General features: G+C 35.6%; 2 protein-coding genes and 1 pseudogene across 2 annotated transcripts; 2 read left to right on the top strand and 1 right to left on the bottom strand.

Annotated features, from left to right (window-relative positions):
* The first annotated feature begins 617 nt into the window (after positions 1-617).
* Positions 618-1,571, top strand: LOC138384855 (olfactory receptor 51G2-like). The gene has a single exon (XM_069470517.1). It carries the CDS (start codon positions 618-620, stop codon positions 1,569-1,571), a length of 954 nt encoding a protein of 317 aa, XP_069326618.1.
* A 7,333-nt stretch (positions 1,572-8,904) lies between these two features.
* Positions 8,905-9,848, top strand: LOC138384854 (olfactory receptor 51I2-like; annotated as a pseudogene).
* Positions 9,849-13,283: 3,435 nt separating this feature from the next.
* Positions 13,284-14,240, bottom strand: LOC138384852 (olfactory receptor 51I1-like). The gene has a single exon (XM_069470516.1). The coding sequence runs from the start codon at positions 14,238-14,240 to the stop codon at positions 13,284-13,286; it is 957 nt and encodes a 318-aa protein (XP_069326617.1).
* Between the last annotated feature and the right edge of the window lie 12,661 nt (positions 14,241-26,901).

The raw sequence follows: 26,901 nt of genomic DNA, 5'->3' as shown, positions 1-26,901 counted from the left end.
TTGGGAGGCTGAGGCAGGAGCATCTTTTGAGCCCAGGAACTTGAGATCAGGCTGGGCAACATAATGAAACCTTGTTTCTACAAAAAAAGAAAAATTTAATAATTAAGTGGGCATGGTGGTGCACACTGTAGCCCCAGCTACTGTGGAGGCTGACACAGGAGTATTGCTTGAGCCCAGGAGTTCAAGGCTGCAGTCAATTATGATTGGGCCACTACACTCCAGCCTGGGCAACACAAGGAGACACTGAATCATAAAAACAAAAAACAAAAAACAAAAAAACCTTCTGGGAATGAAATTTTCTTAGCATTGGTATAAATAATTTTAAAAAGTCTTCAATTTGTATTTTCACTTGATCAATAACTGAGTGTTTGAGGCCAAAGTTATTGTACTAGCTCTTACATGTTAAGACCAATTATCCATTTCCTTCTTTCCAGATAGCTATTCAGGTAACTTTGGAAATCTTTTAAGTATCAAGTCTTTCATGTAAATTGCCTAAGAAGTTGCTGCCCCAGAGGAGTCAGATGCATTATTTCTTTTTATTTTAAAATTTGTGATTTTTTTTCTCCCTGTAGAACCAGTTGGAAGCTGATCTGGGCTAGATGTCAAGAAATATACTGATGGAGCTTAGGAACCATAGCTGGTCCCAGCCCCCCACTCTCCTTCTAACAGGCATCCCTGGGCTGGAGGATGCACAAGTCTGGATCTCTGTCCCGCTGTGCGCCATGTACCTTGTTGCCCTCCTCGGGAACTGCACCATCCTCTTTGTTATCAAAACCACCCCCAGCCTTCATGAGCCTCAGTACATCTTCCTGTCTATGCTGGCGGCTACAGATCTGGGTCTGTCTTTATCAACTCTACCTACAGTACTCAATGTCTTCCTCCTGAACCTCAGGAAGATCGAGTTCCACTCTTGCCTGACACAGATGTTCTTCATCCACACCTTCTCCTCCATGGAGTCAGCCATCCTGCTGGCCATGGCCTTTGACCGGTTTGTAGCCATTCGCAACCCACTGCACTACACTGCCATCTTAACTTCCACTCGGATTGTTCGGATGGGGCTTGCAGCTGTGGGCAGGGGAGTGGCGTTGATGGTACCCTTGCCAATCCTGCTCAAGCGACTGCCCTTCTGCAAAGGTGTCATCCTCTCCCACTGTTACTGCTACCACCCTGATGTGATGAAGCTGGCCTGTGGCCCTGTCAGAATCAACATGATCTATGGGTTGTCCCTTGTCATTGGCTTCTTTGGAATTGACTTTATGTTCATTGTCATTTCATATATATTGATCTTGAAAACAGTGCTGGGTATTGCCTCAAAAGGTAGTCAGCTGAAGGCACTTAATACTTGTGTTTCCCACATCTTCACTGTCTTCATCTTTTATGTGCCTCTCATTGTGCTGACCCTAATTCATAGGTTTGGTAAATTCACATCTCCTCTTCTCCATGTCACCATGGCCAATCTATTCCTCTTCTTGACTCCTGTTCTTAACCCCTTAGTTTATAGCCTCAAAACCAAACAGATAAGGTCAGCAGTGCATAAAGCAATGAAGGGCAGGGGACACTTGCTCAACTAGTCAAGTGTGGCCTTAGTGAAAAAGATACCATGACTTTTACTCTTTCATTTGTCTGCTTCTCTCTGGGGAATATGTCATCACTACAAGGTATGGTTTTATGAGAATTGAGATATTTTCTTCTTATCTGCCAATAAGCTCGTGGTATTGTTGGTTATTACCTTGATGCAATTCATTATCCACAATGCTACATGATGGATCTTTCTAAAATATTTTCTTATCTCTCTGTTCATATAGCTAATTTTACATAATCAAGTGGTTTACAATTAGCTTTAGGATAAAGGCCAAGTTTAGATATTTTAGAAAGCTTTCTGTTTCCCCATCCTTTCCCTTCTTTGCAGCCCCAACTCCAGCTACCCAATGCCACTTCTTCTCAGACCATATGATTCAATATATTTTTACACACATATACCAGTCATCACATGACTCAAAGCTTCTACCAAGTGCTTGGCTTCAAATTTCAACACCAAGCTCTGGGAATTAATATGGAGATACCTCAAAGAACTTAAAGTAGAACTATCATTTGATCCAGGAATTCCACTATTGGGTATTTACTCAAAGGAAAAAAAAAGGCATTCTATAAAAAAGACATCCGCACTTGGATGTTCATAGCAGCACAATTCACAACTGCAAAGGTGCAGAAACAACCCAAGTGTCCATCAGTACACAAGTGGATTAATCAAATGTGGTGTATGTATACCATGGAGTTCTACTCAGCCACAAAAAACAATGGTGATCTAGCACCTCTTGTATTATCCTAGATGCAGCTGGAGCCCATTCTACTAAGTGAAGTATCAGAAGAATGGAAAAACAAGCACCACATGTACTCACCATCAAATTGCTATTAATTTGTGAACACTTAAGTGTACATATAATAGTAACATTCATCAGGTGTTGGGCAGCTGGGAGGAGGGGTTAGTACATATACACCTAATGGGTGTGGTGCACACCGTCTGGGGGATGGACACATTTGAAGCTCTGACTTGGGTGGGGTAAAGGTAATATATGTAACCTAAACATTTGTACCCCTGTAATTAGCTGACATAAAAAAAAGAAAAAAAAATACTCTAGCTATTAAATGTCTATCTTAGCTTTAAACTTTAATTGCATCGCCAACATTATTATCTCTTAAAGTAAATGAGATGAGTTTTATTAGTTCCATTTTAAAAATAAGGAGAAAAAAGTTAAAAGACATTAAATAATTTGTCAGAATCTCCCCAGTCCAAAATTTTTGAACTCAGGATTAAAAACCACCACATATTATTAGTATAAATAAGAATATATTAATCCCAGTAAATCAGGCTCTTTTTTTGCCCCATAAAACATTTAAGGGTATACAAACACATTGATATCATTAGATGTCATTTATTTAGTTATTTATTATCATTTTAACCCTAATTTTGTTTTCCCTCATCTTCACTTAAACACACTATGAATCTCTTGATTTCAGCAAAGAAACATTTGTCTTGTTCAAAGATATAATATTTTGACTGTCACTCTATGCATGGATGAGGCATACAGTGCCCTAGAAAGCTCCTAGTAATAAGACTATTAAAACTCCCATATGTACTGATTCAAAGGCTGTGCCCTTTTTTTAACTTGACAAGTAAAATTTGTATGTTTATGGTGTACAACATGATGCTTTGAAATATGTATACATTGTGAAATGGGTAAATCAAACTAATTATCATATGCTTTAGCTCACTTATTTTTCAAGTATTTGTGATGAGAACACTAAAATAATAAGTAACACATTTATAGTGTTTATTATGTACCAGAAAATTTACAGGTACAAAATGAATCTAGAATTAGTGGGGAAACTCCATACTTATTTTAAGGGATTATTGCAAAAGGAAGAAAAGTATTAGGGCAAGAAATGGGAGACCTGTGACAGTAAGGTTTGCAAATGTCTTAAGTATTTAAGTCAAAATGAATTTTTCTTTGATAGAGAGGAGTGAAGAATTCTAGAAAGATCCAGATATGGAAAAGTGATATGAAAGGGTGGTATGGTTAGGTAGCAGATCAGAGAATGTTTTACCCTGAGGCCTGCCTAATCTCTAGAGGAATTGAGAGTGGCTCAGGCTGAGGGTGGGCCAAAGTAAAGGGCCAGGGGGAGGAGGAGAAGTTTAACCAAAATTTGGTCTGTACGCTCTATATGTTCTGATTGGTCAGTGGGGATAAAACAGTTCAGCTAACCACTCATGAGGCACACTACGAGATTTTGGATGGTGTGTGTCTGGCCTCATCACAGGCAAAAAAAATTGGCGGAGGGCATTCCCCAATCTTACTTAAATCACATGGGAAAGAGTAGTTCCTTGCAATAAACAGTTTCTCTAAACACAAAGGGAGGTTGCTGGTTTCCAGGATCACAGGCTGTAGGTAAACTTCAACATTCAAATGTACTATATTCTTTACATGTTACGCATTATTACTCACAAATAACCTATTACTCACAAATAACATATTCCTCACAAATACCTATTTTATAGATAAGCAAACAAAGCATAGTGAGTTTAAGTAATCAATTAAAGTACACTAAAGGTAAGTGGCTGAGTCCCGCTGAGTTTTGACTCCAGGTGTCTAGCTGCGGAATCTATGCTTTATAATCACTGCAGTCATTGGCTCTCAAAAGTAAATTTGGTCAAGAAACTTGGATTTATATTCTTAATTTCACTATAAACATGTATTCACTGGACAATGCATGTTCCTGCTCAAGCTCTCATAGCTATTAATAATAACAGATCTACATGATGGTTTCTACAATACCTTTTTATTCTAACATCCTATGTATATGGGTTATGAAGGAAGATTCCTAGATAACTGAGTTGATGTAGTTCTGTTTATTTGTTTGCTTGGAAGTGTGCTTCTTCAACAGTATTGTAGTCTTTTTATTCATCTAAAACAAAACTAACTAGCATGCTTTAACTGGTATTAAAATTGATCTGGCTGGACTAAAGTCTATATTCTTGTATTTTCTTAAACATGTGACTGTTTTTCATATTAGGAGTGTGATGAGATTGCCTTTTTTAAAGAAGATGCTTGAAATACAAATTTTTAACTCAAAATAAACTCTAATCCCTGTTCTCACACCCTTCCAACCATTCATACACGCAAACATAACCTAACTCAGACACCACTCTGAATCTCACTAAGCATCTAGCTATTTCCATTGTATAGAGGACTTTTTTTGCTAAAAATGATTCTGTGCAGGAAGAAAGAAGGGATATTTTGTTCAGCTGTTTTTCTCACTTTTAGTTTCCCAATCTTATTCTCTCAGGGACTCTATAATCTCCCAAGACATCACAAGCCCTGGCCATTCCTCAAGGGATATGGAAGAGACTAACAGCCTTTTAGCAGCTTTGTAGCTTTTCCACCTCAAGGAGGAATGAATGTTCCAAGCACTATCTGTGGTCCTGTCAGATGCTACTATCTCTCCTAAGTGCCTTGGCCACCAACGTGAACTAGGACTTTTCTAACCAGACTTCACATATGAAGGCCTGAAAGCAGTAAGTTACCATAGCTCAGGGGAAGTTCATGGGAGATGAGCATAGACTGGTTAAAGCTGGCAGTAAAAACACTGTCATAGTGGCTAAATTTAAAGTAAAAAAAAAAATTATTAAGACTATCTATGCCCTCACATTGCTCTTTCTTTTGTTTATCAGTTTTTAACCTTTACTTTTATTTCTTTCCATACCCGAAGTACTACTCTGAAGTTGATGTACTTCCTAGTCATCTTTTTTTTTTTTTATTAACACTTCCATTTCCACAGAGTCCTCATCATCAATTTTATTTTTTTCAAACATTTTTGTCTCTCCTATAGTGAATTCCTTATTATGGCAAAAACTGAGCTACTTTTTTTCTGAATTATTTAAGCATTAAATGTAATACAGATTGTTTACAAAAAGTACTACTAATACTCTCCAATGAAAGTATAGCAGAATCTCACATATATTATTTTGTAGGAATTCTTAAGGAAAATGTAAGAGATGAGAGTTACTACATAATTTAGTCTTATTTCCTCTCATGCCAGATCCATGGCATATTTTCCCCCTACTAATAAGACCTAGGAAAGACTTCTCTGCCCACACACATCCAAGTATAATTCAGAGGAACCATTACTCTACACATCTAAGTTTCTAAACTGACTTGTGAAAAAATATGATTCCATAGATTAGTATACTCTTTTTAGTCAGGCTCTGTCAAATCAAATATATGACCCACTATGTATTTTTTGAACATGCAGGTGTACTTTAGAAGAGAAAATATTTCCTTTGTGTGTATAGTGACCAAAAAAAGTTAGCAATGTGATTATTCTCTTATAATCCTCAACAGAAGGGCTTTCTAGAATTAGGACTTTGAAGGGAGACACTTGCTCTCTTCCATATTCCCCTCTTTTTCCCTAAATTATACCCACTTTACTCTTTCCTTACACTTCCCTACTCCCAATAGTGCAAACTCTGCTTGCCTTTTTAGTTCAAAGTCTTCCCCTAGAGACAGTGCACCAGAACCCAGCTGATCTGTTTACAGCAGAGGATACTGAGAAGCAGTGGGTTAAGCAGCTAGTCCAAGATCACCATCTCATATATTGGAGGGGATGGGGAAGGAAGGTACTGATTCGCATAACTCTGACTTCAGAGCTTAAGCTCTCAATCACAAATTGTCTTTCTTATCTCTGCTATCTTATAAAAAACCTACAACTATGTTTTCTGTAACTTATATTTTAGAGTTTATATTTTTCTCCTACTAGCTCCTCATTACCCACTTCATTCTTGCTCTCTGGTGCAATATTCTCCTAAAATCACTTTTACAAACATTTCTAATCACCAAGTACAACACAGGGGGAGAGGTTTCTTAGTTCTCCAGCTTTCATTATAAAAATTTACTTCCATTGACTATCTCTCTATCGAAATCCTCCCATTTTTTTTTTTTATCTCTAGGACATTCCACTATTCAGTTATCTTTTTTTCCTCAATTTCCTATTGTGTATCCTCTGCTTCACTGCTCTTTTTCCTGCTCCAAATACCTGAATGTGGGCCTGTACTGAGCATTATTAGCCATAACCCTATTGACTATCTTTTTCCCTATACACATCACATATTCTGAATTATAGTTAATACCACCATGTGAGTTACATCCTCTTCGCCATAACTAACTTCTACTTCTCTGTCCAATCCAGTGCTTCCAACTATCAGTAAGCCATTAGAGATAATGCTAGCAAATAGATTAAAATGTTCTCAAAATGGATTTTTTTTCTTCACCCTTTTTTTCAAAAAACATAGCTCCTGTTTTAAATTGTCTAAAATACTCTTCCATGTCATTAGATAAATCAAAAAACCAGGCTCAAAATCTTGCTGTAAAATGAGAGAAGGTGAAACTTCTTCCTCTTTATCTAGTTAAATCCTGTGTGGTTGTTTTTTTCTTAAAAATGACCTTATCTATGTCTCTCCCTAGTGGATGAGACATTCTTGTTTAGATTCTTACCATTTGACGTCTTAGTTACTTTAGAGTTACCAAGGAGTTTGTGCTAAATCCAAACTCCCTTTTATGTTAGTGAGTCTGCATTGTGATACTTGGTAGAATCTTCACTGAACCACATCCTCATTACCCTTGACTTTTTGGTCTCCAACAAGACTTCATACTACCTATTCCATCTTATTTTACCATTTTACCCTTTTACAACTCTTCATTGCATCAGGAGACTATCCTTAGTGCCCTTCCCTAATGAGTCTTATCCTGATCTCCATATTTTTGCTCTTATGATGGAATTATCCTGATTTTTGCTCTTCAAAGTAATTTTATCACCCAATTTCTAGCTCATGTTTCATCTTGAATTCTTTTTTGAGTGTTCAAGTTTTCATTTCCTGTCCTTTCATTGTATGCCTACTATTTATATATTTATTTTATATTAATGTATCAGTATCTTTGAAAGAAAACAAACAGAACAGAAATAAAAAATAAAAACAGAAACATAAAAATTAAGTTATAATACTGGCTAATTCAAATACATCTAAGCTTGGAAATTTGTTTAACATTTCTAAATGTTGGCTCATTTAGGTTTTTGCTATCTTTGTTTTGTTTGTATTTTTGTTTGGGCTTTGGTATAATAAATCTTGTTTTCTCCTTGATGGTTGAAGTCATGATCAAATGAAATAATGTTTGAGGGAAAAATAATTAGTAAAGTTCTGTAATTTGTCAGAGGCCATTATATAATGCATTTCCTTGTTCACACTTTTTAACTGATGCTTCTTCTACACAAAATAGCATACACTATTTGGAACTTTAGAGCAGGGATAAGAAGTTACATGTCATCTGTGTCACCCCACAAATCCTATTACAATGTTTGGTACATATTTAGTGCTCAGTAAATATCTGGTAACTCTATGTTTCTTAACTTTCCATTCTGTCTTTCATTGTACTTATATGAAAGAGTTCTGGGTCACAAGCAATTTCTACTCTTTATTTCTCCTTTATCAGTTTTGTCTGTATCAGTCTTACTGTTTCTTTCATTTAGGTATTCTGCTTCTATTTCTTTAAGAAAATTCATGTGGTTATACACACACACATATATATATATATATAAAGAGTTGGGGAAAGAGTCCTAAAGTGTGATAATACCACATCTAAGATGACAGCTATGGTATACTAAATAAGTTGCCCATTAATGACACCCATTGTGGTTTTATTCTGACCCCACATGTTTTCAGCACAAGAAATACAGGTAAAACTCATAGGTATCCAGCAGCCTTATTGATGACTTAGAGCTGTGGCCATGCACATGTAATGCTCTGTGCCTCAGTGTGAGTGTTGGCTTCAGGTACCTGGCTGGGATCCTCTTGCTCTAACCTCAACTCCGGTGCTTCTAACCACACCATCAGCACAAAGACAAAGCCTATGGATATTGCAAAATCTAAGATTTAGATACTATGGGTCATCTTACCCACTTGCACACTATTCTAAGTGTGTTAACCAATGTACTCTCTTTCTCTCTGCTTCTCACTGTTTTAAATTGAATAAATTAACATGTGATTATGAATCTTAATTTGTTATTTGAGGCCATCTGTTCAAAATCCTTTGGCATAATTTATCCACTAGTGTATTTGGTGGTTACCATTGCATCTACAAAATTGCCTACAAGATAGTGGTTATAAATCACCTAAAATTTACCTATATAATATTTTTAATTAAACTGATTTTAACTCTATTCAATTTTCTCAGCATGCAACAGATATTTTAGTTGGTCTCCACCTCTAGATTCTAAAAACCATTAGATGAACTTGAATTAACTTTATTGCTTCACATTCCCACTCATGTTCTTTCTTATTTAGGTTTAATCATCATGTCTGTGCTCAATGGCAGCCACTACCAGCCACCCTTCTTTCTTCTTTCAGGAATTCCAGGGCTGGAGGATGCTCATGTCTGGATCTCCATCCCACTGAGCGTCATGTATGTCATTGCCATATTGGGGAACAGCATCATCATTCACATAATACATAAGAATCCCAGCCTTCATGAGCCTCAATATACACTCTTGTGCATGTTGGCAGTGACCGACACAGGCATGTCGGCCTCTACACTGCCCACTGTACTCAATGTCTTTCTTCTCAACCACAGAGAGATTGAATTCCATGGTGCTTGGCACAGATGTTCTTTATCCACACCTTCTCTTCCACGGAGTCAGCCATCCTGCTGGCCATGGCCTTTGACCGCTTCGTGGCTATACGAAACCCACTGCGCTATACTGCGATCCTGACCCATTCCCGCATTGCTCAGATGGGCCTGGCTGCTATGGCTCGGGGAGTGGCGCTGATGGCCCCCTTGCCCATCCTGCTCAAACGGCTTCCCTTCTGTAAAAACATCATCCTGTCCCACTCTTTCTGCTTCCACCCTGATGTGATGAAGCTAGCTTGTGGGTCTATTCGCGTTAATATCATCTATGGGCTGGCTTTGGTCCTCTGTTCCTTTGGTGTTGACTCTGTCTTTATTGTTCTGTCTTATGCTCTGATCTTGAAGACAGTCCTGGGCATTGCTTCCAGGGAAGGACGTCTTAAGGCACTCAACACCTGCGTCTCCCATATTCTCACTGTCCTCATTTTCTATGTTCCACTTATTGCCTTAGCACTAATCCACAGGATAAGCAAGTACCATTCCCCTCTCCCACATGTCACCATGTCCAATATTTTCCTCTTCCTCACACCAGTCCTCAACCCATTCGTTTATAGCGTGAAAACAAAACAGATCAGAAGAGTGCTGTGCAGACTGTTTGCACTTAAGGTAGCATGAAAGAAAGAGTGGATCTCTTGGAGAAACGGATTCAAAGGTACTGGGAATATTGGGGGAAAAAAAGAGGAGGAACAGACATTATTTTCCTGTGTGCTGAAGTAGTTCCTTTGGCACATCTCTGCATAGTTTTACTACTACCTTTCTGGAAATAGGAGATTCTCTTCCAGCATTAGATCAGGAAAAATATTTATAAATCTTTATGTATCTTCATTTTATGTTTATTATTTCTAGAGTTCATATCACATACCTGTGGGTCCCCATTTCAATCCAAATAGTCCTACAAAAATTTGCTACATGAGAACCCCTCATTTATAGCTATATGGCTAAAATATGATTTAAAATAACATGTTTATATTGTTATATAGACACTTATTACTATCAGGAAGTTGAAATATTGTAGGGGGAGATATTTCAAATGAAAGAAAAAGGAGTTTTTTCATAATTTTTATTTAAATCTGTTTACATTTTACAGTTCTTACTATGAAATAATCACAATCTAACCCTCATCCAACATGAAAATTAAGTGAGAGATTAAGGCAGAAATACAAGCAGTGCATCTAAAATTTACCATCTAGGTAATATGTACTTGATTTTCTCATTGTATTAAACTGGGTTTTAATTTGAAGGCAAGCATGTACTGATTAAACTAAAAACAGGACTCTGTTACTTCTCTTCTATGTCATCTGGGAAAAAATACTGACCCAGGATCTGTGTGCCTCAGTGTAGCTATCAGTGAAAAGGAGTTAATAATGATGTCTGTTTTCTAAGGACTTTGTAATAAGAAATGTGATAATTTATGTAATGTGTTTATAACAATGTCTGGCATACAGTAAAGGCTCAATAAATATTAAACTTTTTATCATAAGCCAAAAATATGATAGAAAACAAGGGCCAAGTCAGCATTTATAGATAAGTACAAAACAACGACTTCAGTCACTAAGATATCAAAGGTGAGCAGAGAATAATAATTTTCCTGCAATTCAAAGATATATTTAGAGTGTCCTTGTGAACTTTTTTCCTAAAATGTGTGTATTTGAAAATATGTAAAAGGGTTCAGACTAGGTTTACCCATTTTGTAATTGTATATATTATATATTTATCTGTTCAATACTGGTAACGCCCCAAATTGACTATCACAGGGCAGAGCCAGACACTATTATTCTATACATTTTAATCAAGTTATATAGGTATTAAGTTATTAATCATGAATCTACTTATTTAATAGTCATGTATAATCCTTCTGGTTATTACCCTTGGTCCTTTGTTTCTCACATTTTTTTCATTTCCCCTTCTTTTACATCTTTACACAACTATTCTGAGCATTAACTACATGCCATTCTTTAGGAGACATTGAGTCAGACAAAAATGCCACCAGTTAAGGAATTACTGCTTACTGAGTGAGATAAGAAATATGTTTATTTTATTTAAGGTGAAATTAAATAAATGATCCAATTTACCTAAACAGAAGCTGCCCTTAAACTGCTTCATTATTTCCTTTATAAGTAAAGAAATGCAAATTAAAACACCAGACCTGGTCACAGAATGAAAGGAAGTATCTCAGGGACCCAAATACAGTATTAAGGATTCAATACTATTTTGTCTCTTTTTCTTCTCTGAATCTGTTTCTCCTATTTGCTTCTCTTTTGTCTCATAATTTAAATTGGTATTAGCTTCCATGCAATTAGAAAAGATGATGGCTGTAAGTGGTTTGGTATCTTCCCAGTGACATAATACAAATAGAAATGGAAATCTTTTGAGTTCTAGCATAAAAAACAGTTCTAGCATAAAACATGAAGGGAGAAATATTTTATTCAGTTTTTAATCTCTGTGAAAGATCTGGGAGAGATTTATTAGAATATTATTATTGGTCTCATCCAAACTATACAGAGAAGTGAGGAGTTCCTCAAAGGAAAATTGTCTGCTGTTTTCAAAAAACAGAACAATTGCCTAGTAATGGCCCCCAGTTCACTATAGTCATCCTTGGGGAAGTCAGTCAAGAGGACACTGATCAGAAAGACTCACCAAAAAGAAAATAATTAAATTGCATCTTAAAAGATGGGGGAACAATTTAAGAGCCAGAATTTTATTTTATTTTTTGAGAGTGTTCACTGTACTTCCGAAATGATTTATCACTGAGAGCAAAGAACATACATTTAAAGAAAAAAATTAATCCCCTCCATCCTGTTAATAGCCAATAGGTCACAGGTAAGAGCTTGCTTTTGAAATTGAGACAGATTTCAAGCTTTCACAATTTTTGTTCGTGGACTTTTCAGTTTTCCAGGAAATACTTAACGGTCCCAGCCTTCTCTGTCTTACTTTCCTTTACATTTATATAGCAATTCAAACCAAGCCCAATACCACTGACTATATTCTGTTACATAATTTAATGCTGTTCTATGATTTCCAATAATAAAATGCAAGCTATGTGAATATTATAATTGTGTATTTTGTATGACTCTGATGCCTACCAAATGTGTCACACAGATTTTAAAAATATTTTTCTGATTGATTGCTTGAGGAAGGAATTTAGGAATTCCTTCAGAACTTTCTTAAAATAGCTTCAAATTCTTGCTAATGCTACCACATGTTTATTTATTACCATGAGCAATTAAGTCTTTGTCTTATCTCCAAACTTGATCTCAGCAGGACAATTCTTAATTTGCTTGTGACTCTGAATTTTAAAGAATTGGCCCCCAAAGAGAACAAACTAATTCATTTTTCCTCTTTGCAAAGTTAAAGAAAGGAGATGCATTCTTGTTTCAGAAGTCAGCACATAACCATATGTATTCCCAATATAAAATTGAAAACAAAACAAAATCTGAATGTAGTATAAATTCTGAATGAAGAAATAAGTTGGGTAAGAATAACTATTTCTCAGATCCTATATATTATTTCTTTTCAGACAACTCCTTTATCTTCTGTTAATATTTAGAATGTTCAGTATATCACCCAGTATCCACATATAAGAAACAGAAATATCAGACATACAGTCATAAATGTATTATCCATCTTGGATTTTTAATGCCCCAACCTAAGTAATATTGGAAATCAAGAATCAGGTGACATCTTAGTTTCTCTATAAAATCAGTCCCTCATTGATCCTTTATAGTCAAGAATCAGACCCCTCAACTTAGCAGCTGAGGTAATGTGATTTTCATCCAACTTGTACACTGGCAACACTGAGGTTGGTCTCCTATTGCCATTTCTCCTCATTGCTACCAAGCAGCCATCTTTCATGGTCACAGTTATGGTCACATATTTAAGCATTCAGCCTCCTTTTATTCCTTAGTTAGCTAGATTATGTGCTTCTTGAGGAAAGAACCTGAGCATTTTTTTTCATTTTTACATTCATAGTGCCTACCATACTACTTGACACATAGTAGATCCTGAATAGCACTTTTATAATTGATTCCACCTTCTAATATATGGAAAATCTCATTCTCCAGCAACCACACGTTGCACCCAAAATCGCTTGCGCAGGGCAGCCTGGATCTGCCGGGATTTGAGACTGTAGACGATAGGGTTTAGCAGTGGTGTCATGAGGAGGTAGGCATTGCTCATAGTGGTGTATAAAATTGGGGAAGTTTCCCGGGTGTAACGATGTAATACTGCAAGGCTGATGAGGGGCAGGTAAAACACAAGCACTGTGCACAGGTGACAGATACAGGTTTGCAGTGATCTCCAGTTTCTGTCGTGGATCCACAATTTCATAATAGCACTCAGAATCTTTACGTATGAAGCTAGGATGAAGACAACATCCACTGCAAACGTGCACAGCACACAGACCAATCCATAGACACTGCTGAAAGTGACATCCCCACAGGCCAGGTTCAGCATATCTGGGTAGTAACAATAAGAGTGTGAGAGGATGTTGGCCCCACAGAAAGGAAAGGTCCTGAGGAAAAAAGGCAGAGGGGCCAGGAGAGTGGCACCCCGTATGAAAGCAGCTCCACTAAGGCAGACAACTGTATGGTGGGTTAGGATCCTGGGGTAGTTTAGTGGAGCACAGATGGCAACCAAGCGGTCAAAAGCCATGGCTACCAGGATACCTGATTCTACTGAGGAGAGGGTGTGGATGAAGAACATTTGGGTCAGGCAGGCATGCAGGCCGATGTGGTGGATATCGAACCAGAAGATAGCCAAGACACTAGGCATTGTGCACAATGAAAGGCCTAGGTCAGTAAGGGCTAGCATAGCCAAAAAATAGAACTGGGGCTCATGAAGATTCTGTTCTGCTCTAACTAGGATGAGGAGAAAAACATTACCCACAATGGCCACCAGGTACAGGAGACAGAAGGGGATGGAGATCCATATATGTGCAGTCTCCAGACCAGGAATACCAATGAAGGAAAAAGTGGGCCAATTAGAAAAGGTGTCATTAAATGCCAACATGGTGAGACATAGGTGGGATTTAGTCCGGGATGCTTGCAAACCTACAAAAGAAATATCAAATGTCAGGGAAGTTGTAAAAAAAGTTAGAAGTAAAAATTTTGTTCATACCTGGAATTATAAAATTGGGATATGAAGAACTCAAAATTGAGTTTATACTTTTAATTTTATAATAGTTTTTTTTTGACATATGGACAGCAACTAAGTACATTGAAAAGAGGTTCAACATCATTCAGTAGAAAAATGTAAATGGGAACTACAATAAGATGCCATTAGAATGGCTAGAATTTAAAAAGACTGAACATATCAGGTTTTGGTGAGCATGTGGGACAACTGGAAATATCACACAGGCATAGGTCAGAGATATTGCAGGTTTGAATCTAGACCACTACAATTAAGTTTGTATCACAATAAAATGAGTCACACAGATTTTTTGGTTTCACAGAGCACATAAAAGTTACATTTACATTATATTTTAGTCTATTAAGTGTGCACTAGCATTATGTCTAAAAGATAATGCACATATATTAATTTAAAATACTTTTTGCTAAAAACTGTTAATGATCATCTGAGCCTTCAGTAAGTTATGCATTTCTGCTGGTGAAGGGTCTTGCTGATGGCTGATTGGGGTAGTGGTTGCTAAAGGTTAGGATGGCTGTAGCAATTTCTTAAAATAATACAACAATGAAGTTCACCACATCTGTTGACTCTTCCTTTGATGACAAATTTCTCTGTACCATGCAATGTTGCTTGATAGGATTTTACCCACAGTAGAACTTTCAAAATTGGAGCCAATCTTCTAAAATCCTGCTGCAGTTTTATTAACTAAGTTCGTGTAATATTCTAAATCTTTTGTTTACATTTAAACAAAGTTCACAGCAACGAGTAGTTTCCTCCTCAAGAAAGTACTTTGTTTGCTGATCCATAAGAAGCAACTCCTCATCCATTCAAGTTTTATCATGAGACTGCGGCAATTCAGACACATATTAATGTTCCACTTCTAATTCTAGCTCTCTTGCTATTTCCACCACATCTTTAGTTATATCCTGCATGGCAGCCTTGAACCCCTTAAAGTCACCCATGAGGGTTGGAATCAACTTTTTCCAAACTCCTGTTCACATTGATATTTTCACCTCTTTCTATGAATTGTGAATATTCTTTTTTTTTTAGACAGAGTCTTGCTCTGTTGCCCAGGCTAGAGTGCCGTGGCATCAGCCTAGTTCACAGCAACCTCAAACTCCTGAGCTCAAATGATCCTCCTGCCTCGGCCTCCCAGAGTGCTAGGATTACAGGTGTGAGCCACCATGCCCGGCCGGTGAATATTCTTGATGGCATCTAAAATGGTTAATCATTTCCAGAAGGTTTCAACTTACTTTGCCCAGATCCATCAGAGAAATCACTCTCTTTTTTTTTTTTTTTTTTGAGACAGAGTCTCACTCTGTTGTCCGGGCTAGAGTGAGTGCCGTGGCTTCAGCCTAGCTCACAGCAACCTCAAACTCCTGGGCTCAAGCGGTCCTCCTGCCTCAGCCTCCCGAGTAGCTGGGACTACAGGCATGCACCACCATGCCCGGCTAATTTTTTGTATATATATATATTTTAGTTGTCCATATAATTTCTTTCTATTTTTAGTAGAGACGGGGTCTCACTCTTGCTCAGGCTGGTCTCGAACTCCTGACCTCGAGCGATCCACCTGCCTCGGCCTCCCAGAGTGCTAGGATTACAGGCGTGAGCCACTGCGCCCGGCCAGAAATCACTCTTTATAGCAGCTATAATAGCCTTACAAAATGTATTTCTTAAATGATAAAACTTGAAAGTCAAAATTACTCCTTGACCAATGGCCTGGAGAATGGATGTTGTGTTAGCAGGCATGAAAACAACATGAATCTCCTTGTACATCTCTACCAGAGCTCTTGAGTGACTAGGTGCATTGTCAATGCACAGTAAGTTTTTGGAAGAAATTTTTTTTCAGAGATGTGGGGCTCAACATCAGTCTTAAAATACTCAGCAAACCATGAACAGATGTGCTGTTATCCAGGTTTGTTGTTCCATTTACAGAGCACAAGCAGGGTAGATTTAGCATAATTCTTATAGAGGCTAGGACTTTCAGAATGGTAAATGAGCACTGGCTTCAAGGTTACCAGATGCATTAGACCCTAACAAGAGAGTCACTCTGTTCTTTAAAACTTTAACTTCTCCTCTCTAGCTATGAAAGTCCTAGTTGGAGTCTTCTTCCAGTAAAAGGCTGCTTTATCAACATGAAAAATCTGCTGGTTAGTGTAACCACGTTTATCAATTCTCTTAGCTAGATCTTCTGGATAACTAGCTTCAGTTTCTACATTAGCATTTGCTGCTTCACTTTGGACTTTCATGTTATGGAAATGGCTTCTTTCTTTAAACACCATGCACCAACCTCTGCTAACTTCATACTTTCTTCATTTCTCTCAGTCTTCATAGAAGTGAAAAGAGTTAGGGCCTTGCTGTGGATGAGGCTTTGGCTTAAGGGAATGTTATGGCTGGTTTGATTTACCCAGACCACTAAAATTTTCCACGTCAGCAATAAGACTGTTTTTCTTTCTTATCATTCACTGTTCACTAGAATAGCACTTTTAAATTTCCTTCAAGAACATTTGCTTTGCATTCACAACTTGGCTGTTTGGTACAAATGACCAGCTTGGCTATTTTGACTTTTGACATGAATCTTCAATAAGCTGAATTATTTAATAATTTGATTAAGGTGAGAGATGTGCAACTCATCCTTGTACCTGAACGCTTAAAGCCATTGTAGGGTTATTAATTTCTAATAATAATTTCAATACTATTATGTTTCAGGGAATAGGGAAGCCCACGGAGAGAGGGAGAGATGAGGGAATGGCTGGTTGGTGGAGCAGAACATACACAACTTTATCTAATAAGTTTGCCACCTTATATGGGTGTGGTTTGTGGTACCCCAAAGCAATTACAGTAGTAACATCAAAGATATTGATCACAGATCATCACAACAGATATAATAACAATGAAAAAATTGAAACATCGTGAGAATTACCAAAATGTGACACAGATATGATGTCAGCTCATGCTGTTGGAAAATGGTGACCCTAGACTTGCTTGCCACAGTTACCCCAAACCCTCCATTTATAAAAAATGCAATATCCATTAAGCACAATAAAGCAAATCACAGTAAAATGAGATATACCTGTACATTGAGGATGAAATAGAAAATTATACAGCCTCATTTGAAAACAGATTTACAGTTTTATAGTTAAATATGGATTTATCATGCTGTTATTGTTACCCAGCAACAAATGATTTTTGTACAGGTAAATAATTGACTTAGTTAAGAATGACTGAAGTAAGTTACTTGATTTCACTAAATCCCATTTTATTTTAAATAAATTTGTAATATTACTACATTTAAATATTGCTGTGAAGATTAATTCCATCAGATAAGAGAACAAAAGCACACAGAACATTGCCTAAAAGTTAATAAATTAGCATTTGTTTCTGAGCTTTCATAGTATTCATTTCAATACAAATATATACCTAAGTGAATTGTAGACATAATAACAAAAAAATCTCATATTAATTTCATTAGAAAACACACTAATCATTAAGAAAATAGAAATTATTTTTTTAAAAGAGTAAAATCTCACATTGTATAGTCCAAGATTTCATATTAAAACTATATGTATAATTTTGCTAAAATCATAGTGTAAAAATAATAGATTATTTTATTTTTTCATATTATATAAATATATGTAAAATTATATAAATTATATAAAACTTGTATAAATATCTATTTACCTACCTATTTATTTTAGCCCTTTTATGTATTTATATTTTTGACAGCATTATAAAAATGTAAGATCATATTTTATGAAGTCAATGTCCCTGGTGAATAATAGTAGCTTAAACATCTGTTAAAAAATGGAATGGGACAGCATAAATAAACCAACATATCAAAAAAGTCAGAAACAGATGGCGATACTAAGGGAAAAAAGAAGGGAAGAAAGAAATGGAAGGAGAGAGGAAGATGGGAAGGAGAAAGGAAGGAAGGAAGGAAAGTTTTAGGAAAAATTAATTAAAGAGCACTTTGGTGCCTGGCCCATTTTCATACATTAGTGGTGAAGTCAGCACATATTTACTGTATCCTAGTACTTGAATTTCTAAGAGTGAACAGATTAAGTAATACATAAAAATATTAAATATAAAATAATATACATCTAAATAATATATGGATATTGAGTGCATTATGTTAATATATGTGTGTATATTTATATAATAGGCCCTTAAATATGTGCGTTTTTTCCCTCAAAGTCCAACCAGAAGACAAGTTCTTACACAAATTTTTAAAAGGGTGTCACTCATTTTGATGTACTAAAGGTTCTCTGTTATACTTCTTTAAGTGACAGTGCCCCGATAGAGGTAGATTAAAACCACATAACAAATCTTGATATAAAAATACCCTGCACTTACATGTAAGAATATATATACATACACACACATATAAACACACTCATTCATATATACATACATCAGTTATGCTTGCCTCTTAGTTAACAGCATGAAGTTCCTGCTTTAACCATAACTTTAGTCTTTAGTTTCAAGTATCAAATTGAATATAATGGCTTTGATTCTAGCTTATTAGCATTGATTTTTTTATTTTATTTTATTTATTTATTTTTTGGTCAGGGCAAAGACCTAGCTCTACACTCATTTTTGTGTTATCTGCTGGCTGGAAGGAAAGTACTATTTCCACTATTTCTCCTGTTTCGCCTTTTAGTTTACGTTATATTATATCAGCTTCTGTCAATTACGCAGATTTTAATGAGAACCTTGTTTGTGTCAGGCACCATTCTAAGCACTGGAGACTCAATCATGAGTGAGAAATAAAACAGCACTATGAAAGAACACCTAATTGTTATGGCTTAAATATTGGCTTTACCACTTATAAAAGTTACTGTATTAAGATCTGATCAGAGGAATAGAGCAAATTTATATCTGTATCTTGACCACTCTATATATTTTAACTTCAGAATATAAGAGAAAGCTTCACTGATAAGTTGGAATTTAAGAAGAATTCTGAGAAACATCAGGTGGAGAAAGGCAAATATATTTTCTACATAAAGGACCATCTGTAAAACTGTAGCGACATTAATGAGAATGTGCATTAAAAATATAGCCATCTAGTATTATTAATTTAAGGTTGAAGTAGTCTTAGAATACTAGCTGAAAACTTCCTCACCCAGGTCAATTTTATATTTTTTTAATCTGACAATTTAAATTTGGTTTTGAATGGTCGGGTTCCAAAATACAAACCACCACTGAATATCTTGGAATTTGTAAATGATATGACAAATAGCACTAGTAGGCATAAGCTCAAGGTTTAGATTGTGTAAAACTCTTTTGTTTAATGGGAAAAGAAAAAAAAAAACTCTCCAACTTTGCAAAAGCATATGGTATTCTTCATGGTTCTACACCTAATAACAGAACATGCTAATTTACTCAATTCTAATGCATGTTTGCAAAGTATATTTATGATATATTGGTTTCAGGACTCAGGGAAAAGCTATTAAAACAAAAAATACAATCCATTAAATTTGGGAATCTGAAATTTAGCTATGTAAGCACAATATGAACCTATAGTATTAACAGTCTTTAAATTGTTGATCAATACAATAATTACTACTTAGAAGAGAATATATATAAAATTAACCATTTAACTTTAAAATATTATTACTCTTCAAATAATTTAATCTCCACATCTCACACATCCTAACTCACCAACACTGGACATATGTGTTAGGCCCTTTAGCTTGGGAAACTGGTTATCATTACACCAATTTCCTTGAATGGACTTTCTCAGGGTTACAATGGTAGTTGCTATTACTTATCTCCAAAATACTTCACTCACAGCACAATGAATGGCTTTTTCACTTTCAGATGTATCTGTTGGCAGGACGGTTGTTTCCTTGTAAGGCAAACTCCTCAGCTCTGTGTTCTAGGACTTGGTTTAAGATGCTTCACAGATCAACAAAAGAGGGTCTCCCAGGTGCCTGGAAAGTTCCACTGAGATTAAAACAGCCTTGGGAGTTCCCAACTATCATAGCCAAGAAGCCTAAATACATTTTTGTCCCAAGGAATCTGAGAAAGGAGCAAGCACATCTTAGTCATTAGACATCTTAGAGTGTCCTTTTATACAGGAGAGACAAATCGCTATCGTTTCAGCAGAACATAGTGGGTCTGAGGGATTTCCTCCTTTATTGTATGGAAAGCAAGCTGGAGTGAAAACATATAAAAAGAAGCTTTGCTTAGATAAGATCAACTTTTTAGAAAGTATTAAGCTATTTAACAAATAAAATAACTTTAAAAGTATTTAATACACATATGTGCAAACATGTTGTCAAAATGTAAAATATACAGAACTGTTTCATGTAATTTTGGGGCAAAGACACCAGTTCTTTTCCTCATAGGTAACATAAAGAAATTGTGTCTTAATTTATCTTTCTGAATAAAAAATAAAATATATTAAGGTAACTTAGTATATTACATATCAGACTATTACTCTCTACTTTGTGTTTTTCTCTAAAGAATTTATTAAAGGCATTTTTCCATGGCAATACAAAAATTGGCCCTCTCAGTTTTCAAAAGCTACTTTATGCTGCATAATGGGAATGTAATATAATTACTAATTATCCCTCTAATGAGCTTTTAGGTTTTTTTATATTTCCATTTGTGCACTTTTGAGTGTGCTTCTATTAGAGAGAAAGCTCAAATTAAATCGCTGAGCCAAAGTATATTCATTTTATATAATTAATTGCTGTCAAACTTCCTTTCAAAACTGTTAAGTAAGTTTATATCCACAAAGGGATAAAGATTTGTCTGTTTTTCTTTCACACTTGCCAATCTTAAATTTTCTAACAAAATTCAGACAAAAAGTATACATTGTTTTTTCTTTAATCTACATTGTTATATTGATTATTAATGAGGGGGAGAATCTTTTTTATGAATTGGTGGACATTTGCGCATTTTATTTGTAAATTGTCTAACCGGACATTTAAAAGCATTCTAACAGATAGTTTTAGAGTCAATCCTAACTCAGGTCTATCTTCATATTGTAAAAGAGAGACAAGATGATTATTTTTCAAAAATATAGTCCATGCAGGCACTTGCTAGGGGAACATTATTAAATCCAAACTTCTAAAACAGGACACCATTCACAATAGCCCTCAAAACCATTTCTTTTCTTTATATCCTTGTACTGTTTCAGCCTCCAGTGTGACAAAATGTTTGGCATCTAAAGACACTATGGAGAATACTAGATGATAAAACTCATAGTTATTTTTCTTTTTTCAGGGATCAGTTTTAAGGTTTAACTTAAATACTATTAATCTTGCCATTTTCAAGTGCATAATTTTATGAGTTGTACTAAATAGGTATACATATCTTCACATAAACACCACTAAAATAAGAATGTAGACATTTTAATCACTCCCAGAATGTCCCATGAGCTGCTCTGAAGAAAACCCTTTCCTCCCAATTATTCTAGGCCCTAGGAACCACTTTTCTGATTTCTGAACCTATAGATTTAGCTTTTAAAGAATGTCATAACCATATAATTATATAGTATATTTCTATTTGTGTTTTGGTTCCATTCACTTAGAATTATCCTCTTGAGAGTCATCCATGTTGTTGCTTTGATGATTCTATTGATTAGCTCTTTGAAATCATTATTCATCTTGGATAACACATTTACACTTATTTTATTAATTTTTTTATTATTTCCTTATTTCTGCTGAAATTACCCATTTGCTTATACTTGTTGTATACCTTTTTGGCTAGAGTCTCTACCATATTAATCACAGATATTTTAAAATTCCCTGACTGATAATTCCAGCATCTGTCTCATAGCTGCATTTGGTTTTATTGATGGATGTGTCACGTAACAGGGTGGTGTTTATTTATTTCTTCTTTGTACATCTCATAATTATTGGTTGAATGTCATAATCTTGTACTGGATAACGGAGACTTAGGCAAACAGTATTTATACTACAAGATGTTTATATTTCATCTTTTACTTTGTCTTTAGTATGTCAGTTTAGTCAATCTTGTTAAAGTTTAGCTGGATTTAAATTATATTGTTGCTATGTCTGCCTTCACTGACCACAGGCTTTAAGTCCCCCTAGGGCTACCTTATGTTTAGAGTCAGTGTTGGTTTGCCAGAGAGTTTTCCTTAATGTCTGCTCCACTCTCAACTTAAGTCTTCTTTTAATACCTGGGCCTCAGAGAATGAACTCTTGACTCCTATCCCTAAAAACAGACTGCATTTACTTATTAACTGAAACTTGACACCCTGGTGGTAAGAAGCAGAGTAGGGAATTGGGACATCTCTGTTCTTCTGGTTTATCTTCAACGTCAGGTAGGCACTGTGTCTCTAGGTTTTGGGAATTGGACCCTCTCAGTGGCCTTGGCTCCCCCTACCCCACTTCTATGAGACCTTAAGTGGCTCAGGATATTTTTATGTCCCTTCCCAAAGGTTAGAGGATTTTTTAAAAATATTATGTCCTTTCCCAATTTTCAATATTTCTTTCCTTACATACTGAAGACAATAGTGGTTCTTTTCATTTTCCAAGCATCTTAAGCTTTGTTTCTTAGGGAACATAGGAAAGAATAATCCAGTTAGAGCTGTGTGCTATTCCAGAGTGGCTTTTGTTCTGGTCTATATGTGGAAGTACTAGATAATATTTTCATGAGCTGTTCTAAATTTCTCTGTAAAGTTTTGCCTATGAATATAGGCAGTATAATAATGTATTCTAACAATAGAATATGAATTTTTAAATGAAGTTTACTCATACAATTTAAGAAGTAATACTTTTCTTCCTTTTATTTAAGGTACTTCTCAAATAGATAACTCATATTGAGAGTCTCTCAAAGACACCAATATAATTATAAATTATGTTTGATAAACTTATGCAATTTAGAAAGATAATCTCATAAATTAGAGTTGTAGTACACCTACTAGTAAGATGCATAAATCTCTCATGGAGGGGCCACACACTTGGATTGAGACAAACCAATGAGTACCTGATAACACTTGGGAAATTAAATTGCTGTGCAACTAGACAAAGCTAAGACAAGTTATATATATATATATTTTTTAAGTACTAGAATTACAGACATGAGCCATCATGCCTAGCTGGCTAAGACAAGTTTATATACTTTTAATAGGCTACTCAAGGCAAAATTTGTCCTTTCAAGTTGCTGTACTGTGGAGAATTTTTGACATTATCAGTCCTTGGAGCCATTTCAAGGACAGACTTATTAGTCCTATGTTTGCCCTCTTCCTTATGAAATTATGCTTATATACGCAGAAAAATTATCAATGACAACAGAGAGAAAGAAAATTAAAAAATGTTTTCATCATGAACTAAAATAAAATCTTAAGCTTCCCAGATAACTGAATGGACCCCCTCTCTTGACCCTTGATCATGGAGACCCCAGAAAAACCCTAAAGCTGAGTTTCCGGCCATGTGAAGGGAGATCAGACACACCTCTTCATGCCACCCTCCCCTCTTGAAGATATCTTTTTTAACAGTAAGATGCTAAATCATTAATAAGCTAAGGCTATACAAGACAAAGCTTAAATCAAACCTGCAGGCAGTCAATTTACTCAACAGATCACTTGAGTTTTGGTAAATGTCTGGTGGCTTGTCTCTGATTGACAGACATCTTTAGCTTCAGTTAAAACATTCCAAGACTTTAAACAAAGCTTCCTTTCTTTAACCAATTATAAATCAAAGAATCTTTAAACCCACCTATATCCTATATACCCCCACTTTGAGATGTCCTACCTTTTTGGACCAAGCCAATGTACACTCTCCCCATATTAACTTACGGTTGTGCATGTAATTCCCGTCTCCATGAATGTATAAAACCAAACTGTAACACAGCTACCACAGGTACATTTTCTCAGGATCTCTTGAGGCCAGGTGCTCTGGACTGGTCACACACATTTGGCTCAGAATAAACCTCTTTAAATTATTTTATAGATTTGGGTTTTTTGTTGTTGTTGTCATTGTTAACATTATTAAGAAGACAAATTTTCAACAAGGGAGAGCTTTCTAATCCAATTGGATATGAAAGTATTAATGAATGTTTCTCATTAGTAATAAATCACAAATAAACTCAGCATTTGGGAGATCAATGAAAAACAAATTTGAGTTTGGATCTAATGTGAGATTTATCTCATGGTGGTTACAGTTACTGAGACCCCTAAGCAGGAGACTTAAGAGTTATGGGTCTCGAACCATGGTGGGAAGGTGAATATAAATTAGATCCATATTTTATCACTTGTACCAAGGGAGAACACGCCTTTGACATAGTTTTAATAGTGTTTCTGATGAAGGTTATCAGGTTGGGATATTTATAGGATTTGGGGATCTGGCCTCAAGGAGTCTAAGGTATCTTTTTGAAGGTGGAAACTGAATGGCAATGGATAAAGTTTGCGGTGTAATTAGTAAGTGAAGTGAGGGCAGTCTTGATAAGAAAACTGTTGTTTGATAAGTGAACTAAGCTGTTTTACCATGTGACCAATTAATTATTAATAAAAATTTCCATTTTCCCAGAGAAGCATGCTGATTGCTCTAATAAATTTTTGTAAGAATTTAATGAAATAAATGGTGAAGTTATTTATTGTTTTATATCTTTATCTCCTTGTGAAAGAATTTCTTTGAACAAATAAGAAAACTGGCACCAGTAGGTTTTGTTCATAGTCCAGATATAATTCATCTGTGAGGATCTAGGTGTTCTCAATTCTGTTGACTATTTCACAAATAAAAATAGAAGAAATTTTTGCATTTAGTAAGGTGGATTTGGATGGTGTGTTTTGTCTGGTCCAAATATGAAATTCTATATAATTTTTAGTTATTCCCAAAGGCCCTGAGGGGTTAAATTTATTGATGAATTCTGAAGTACTATTTCATACAGTTATTGTTCACTTCTGTGTCTCAAGTACAGATGCAGTTGTTAATACACAGAATTGTTCAATACCTATTTTGAATAAATGGTAAATTTTTGGATTTGTAAACATTGATACAACATTTACTTAACGTCCTATCTGTATTAGGTCTTGATATGTTTTATATACCAACAGAAGAATAAAAAATGATAAGAAATACTCTTTTCTGGAGGTGATCAAACTATGAATTGGAATGCCTCATCTGAGATCTGCTTTCACATTTTCAAAATCACATACATGGGAACATCTTCCCCTTCTTTTCTGTCTATATATATATATATATATATACACACACACACGCACACATACATTATATGAGGAAATTTATTTATGCTCTGGATCATGAATGACCTTTGAGTCCTAGATTGCTTGCATATTAATTGTCTTACATGTGGGGGTTAATAAAATTTCAGTTTCTTCAAGGAAAACAATGATTTTCTGGGTTGATGTAAGGAGAAAAATATGATTTTATGTGTAAAAAAGTAAACAATGACAGATACATGAAAATGCTTTTTAATCTCCAAGCAGGAGTCACCATTAGGAGTATCTACTGCTACAGTAACAATATTCCTAGCTGCATTCATTGAATTTTGACCCACTCCTGGGAATATCAATGAATTTGTGGATTTGTCTAACTTCAAAGATCATGTTCATTTTTTATTTGAAACTAAATAACAAGAAAGGTCCCTTGATGTACAAGTATGTGTGTGTGTTTGTGTAAAGTGAGTAGTGTGTGTGTGTGTGTGTGTGAATAGATCAGGGAATGATAAAAGGAAAGCAGACATCGTTTATCATTTTGAGTTCTAAAGTAATTTCTACATATATGCAACAGTGTTTCACATCTGAAATATATCATATGAATTAAACAATAGCAGAGTTCAAAGGGATGCCTGTGAAGCAACGAACTTTTGAGAAGTCCTGAGATACATTATATAAAATAGGTATAATCCCAAAATGTCAATAAATTTTTTTTTGCAAATTGACTTTAAAGGGAATTGTGATGACATCAATACTTAATGAATGATTTTCAAGTCACCTGATGCAGAACAGCATCCAGTACTTGGGCCATTTGTGGAGCATTCCTAGAAAGCAATGAAAAGTGGACTTCAAATTAAGAAGAGAAGGTGGTTTCCAGGAGACTACAATCCTCAAGAGGGAGCTGCATAAATAACAAGGAAGCACAAACCAGATCATAGGCATTCTTGGTTTTGAGCATGGAAGAGAAAGGTTTCCCTTTAGTACTTTAGCAAACACTCTGCCTTAAAATGCCAGGTGAGAAAAGAAACACGGCTTACTTGTTTTTGGAAAAGAACTAAGATCAAGGAGTCTTTGGATAAGTTAGTGAGTAGAGAAACTCTAGCTGGTAATACAAAGAATCACAGGAGTCTAGGAAATGTATCTTTCTGTGAAACTATCCCCAACTTATCTTCTTCAAGAACCTGAGGTATTTGGACAATGGTATTGAGCCAAATAAAAGGAAGGGAGCTTAAAGTACTGCTGAATTGGAAAAGGACAGAACTATCCTTGCCTTTGGAAACACTGACCATGAAGTTTACTCTCATTCTTAAGCATGAATAACCTTTGAGACTAAAGCGTATAGATTCTGAAAATGCTTAAAAGCCCATAAATGAGAAAACATGTTGAGAAGAA

Source organism: Eulemur rufifrons, chromosome 6 (assembly GCF_041146395.1).
Source record: "Eulemur rufifrons isolate Redbay chromosome 6, OSU_ERuf_1, whole genome shotgun sequence".
Classification (NCBI taxonomy): domain Eukaryota; kingdom Metazoa; phylum Chordata; class Mammalia; order Primates; family Lemuridae; genus Eulemur; species Eulemur rufifrons.
This window is presented reverse-complemented; position numbering and strand designations above follow the sequence as displayed.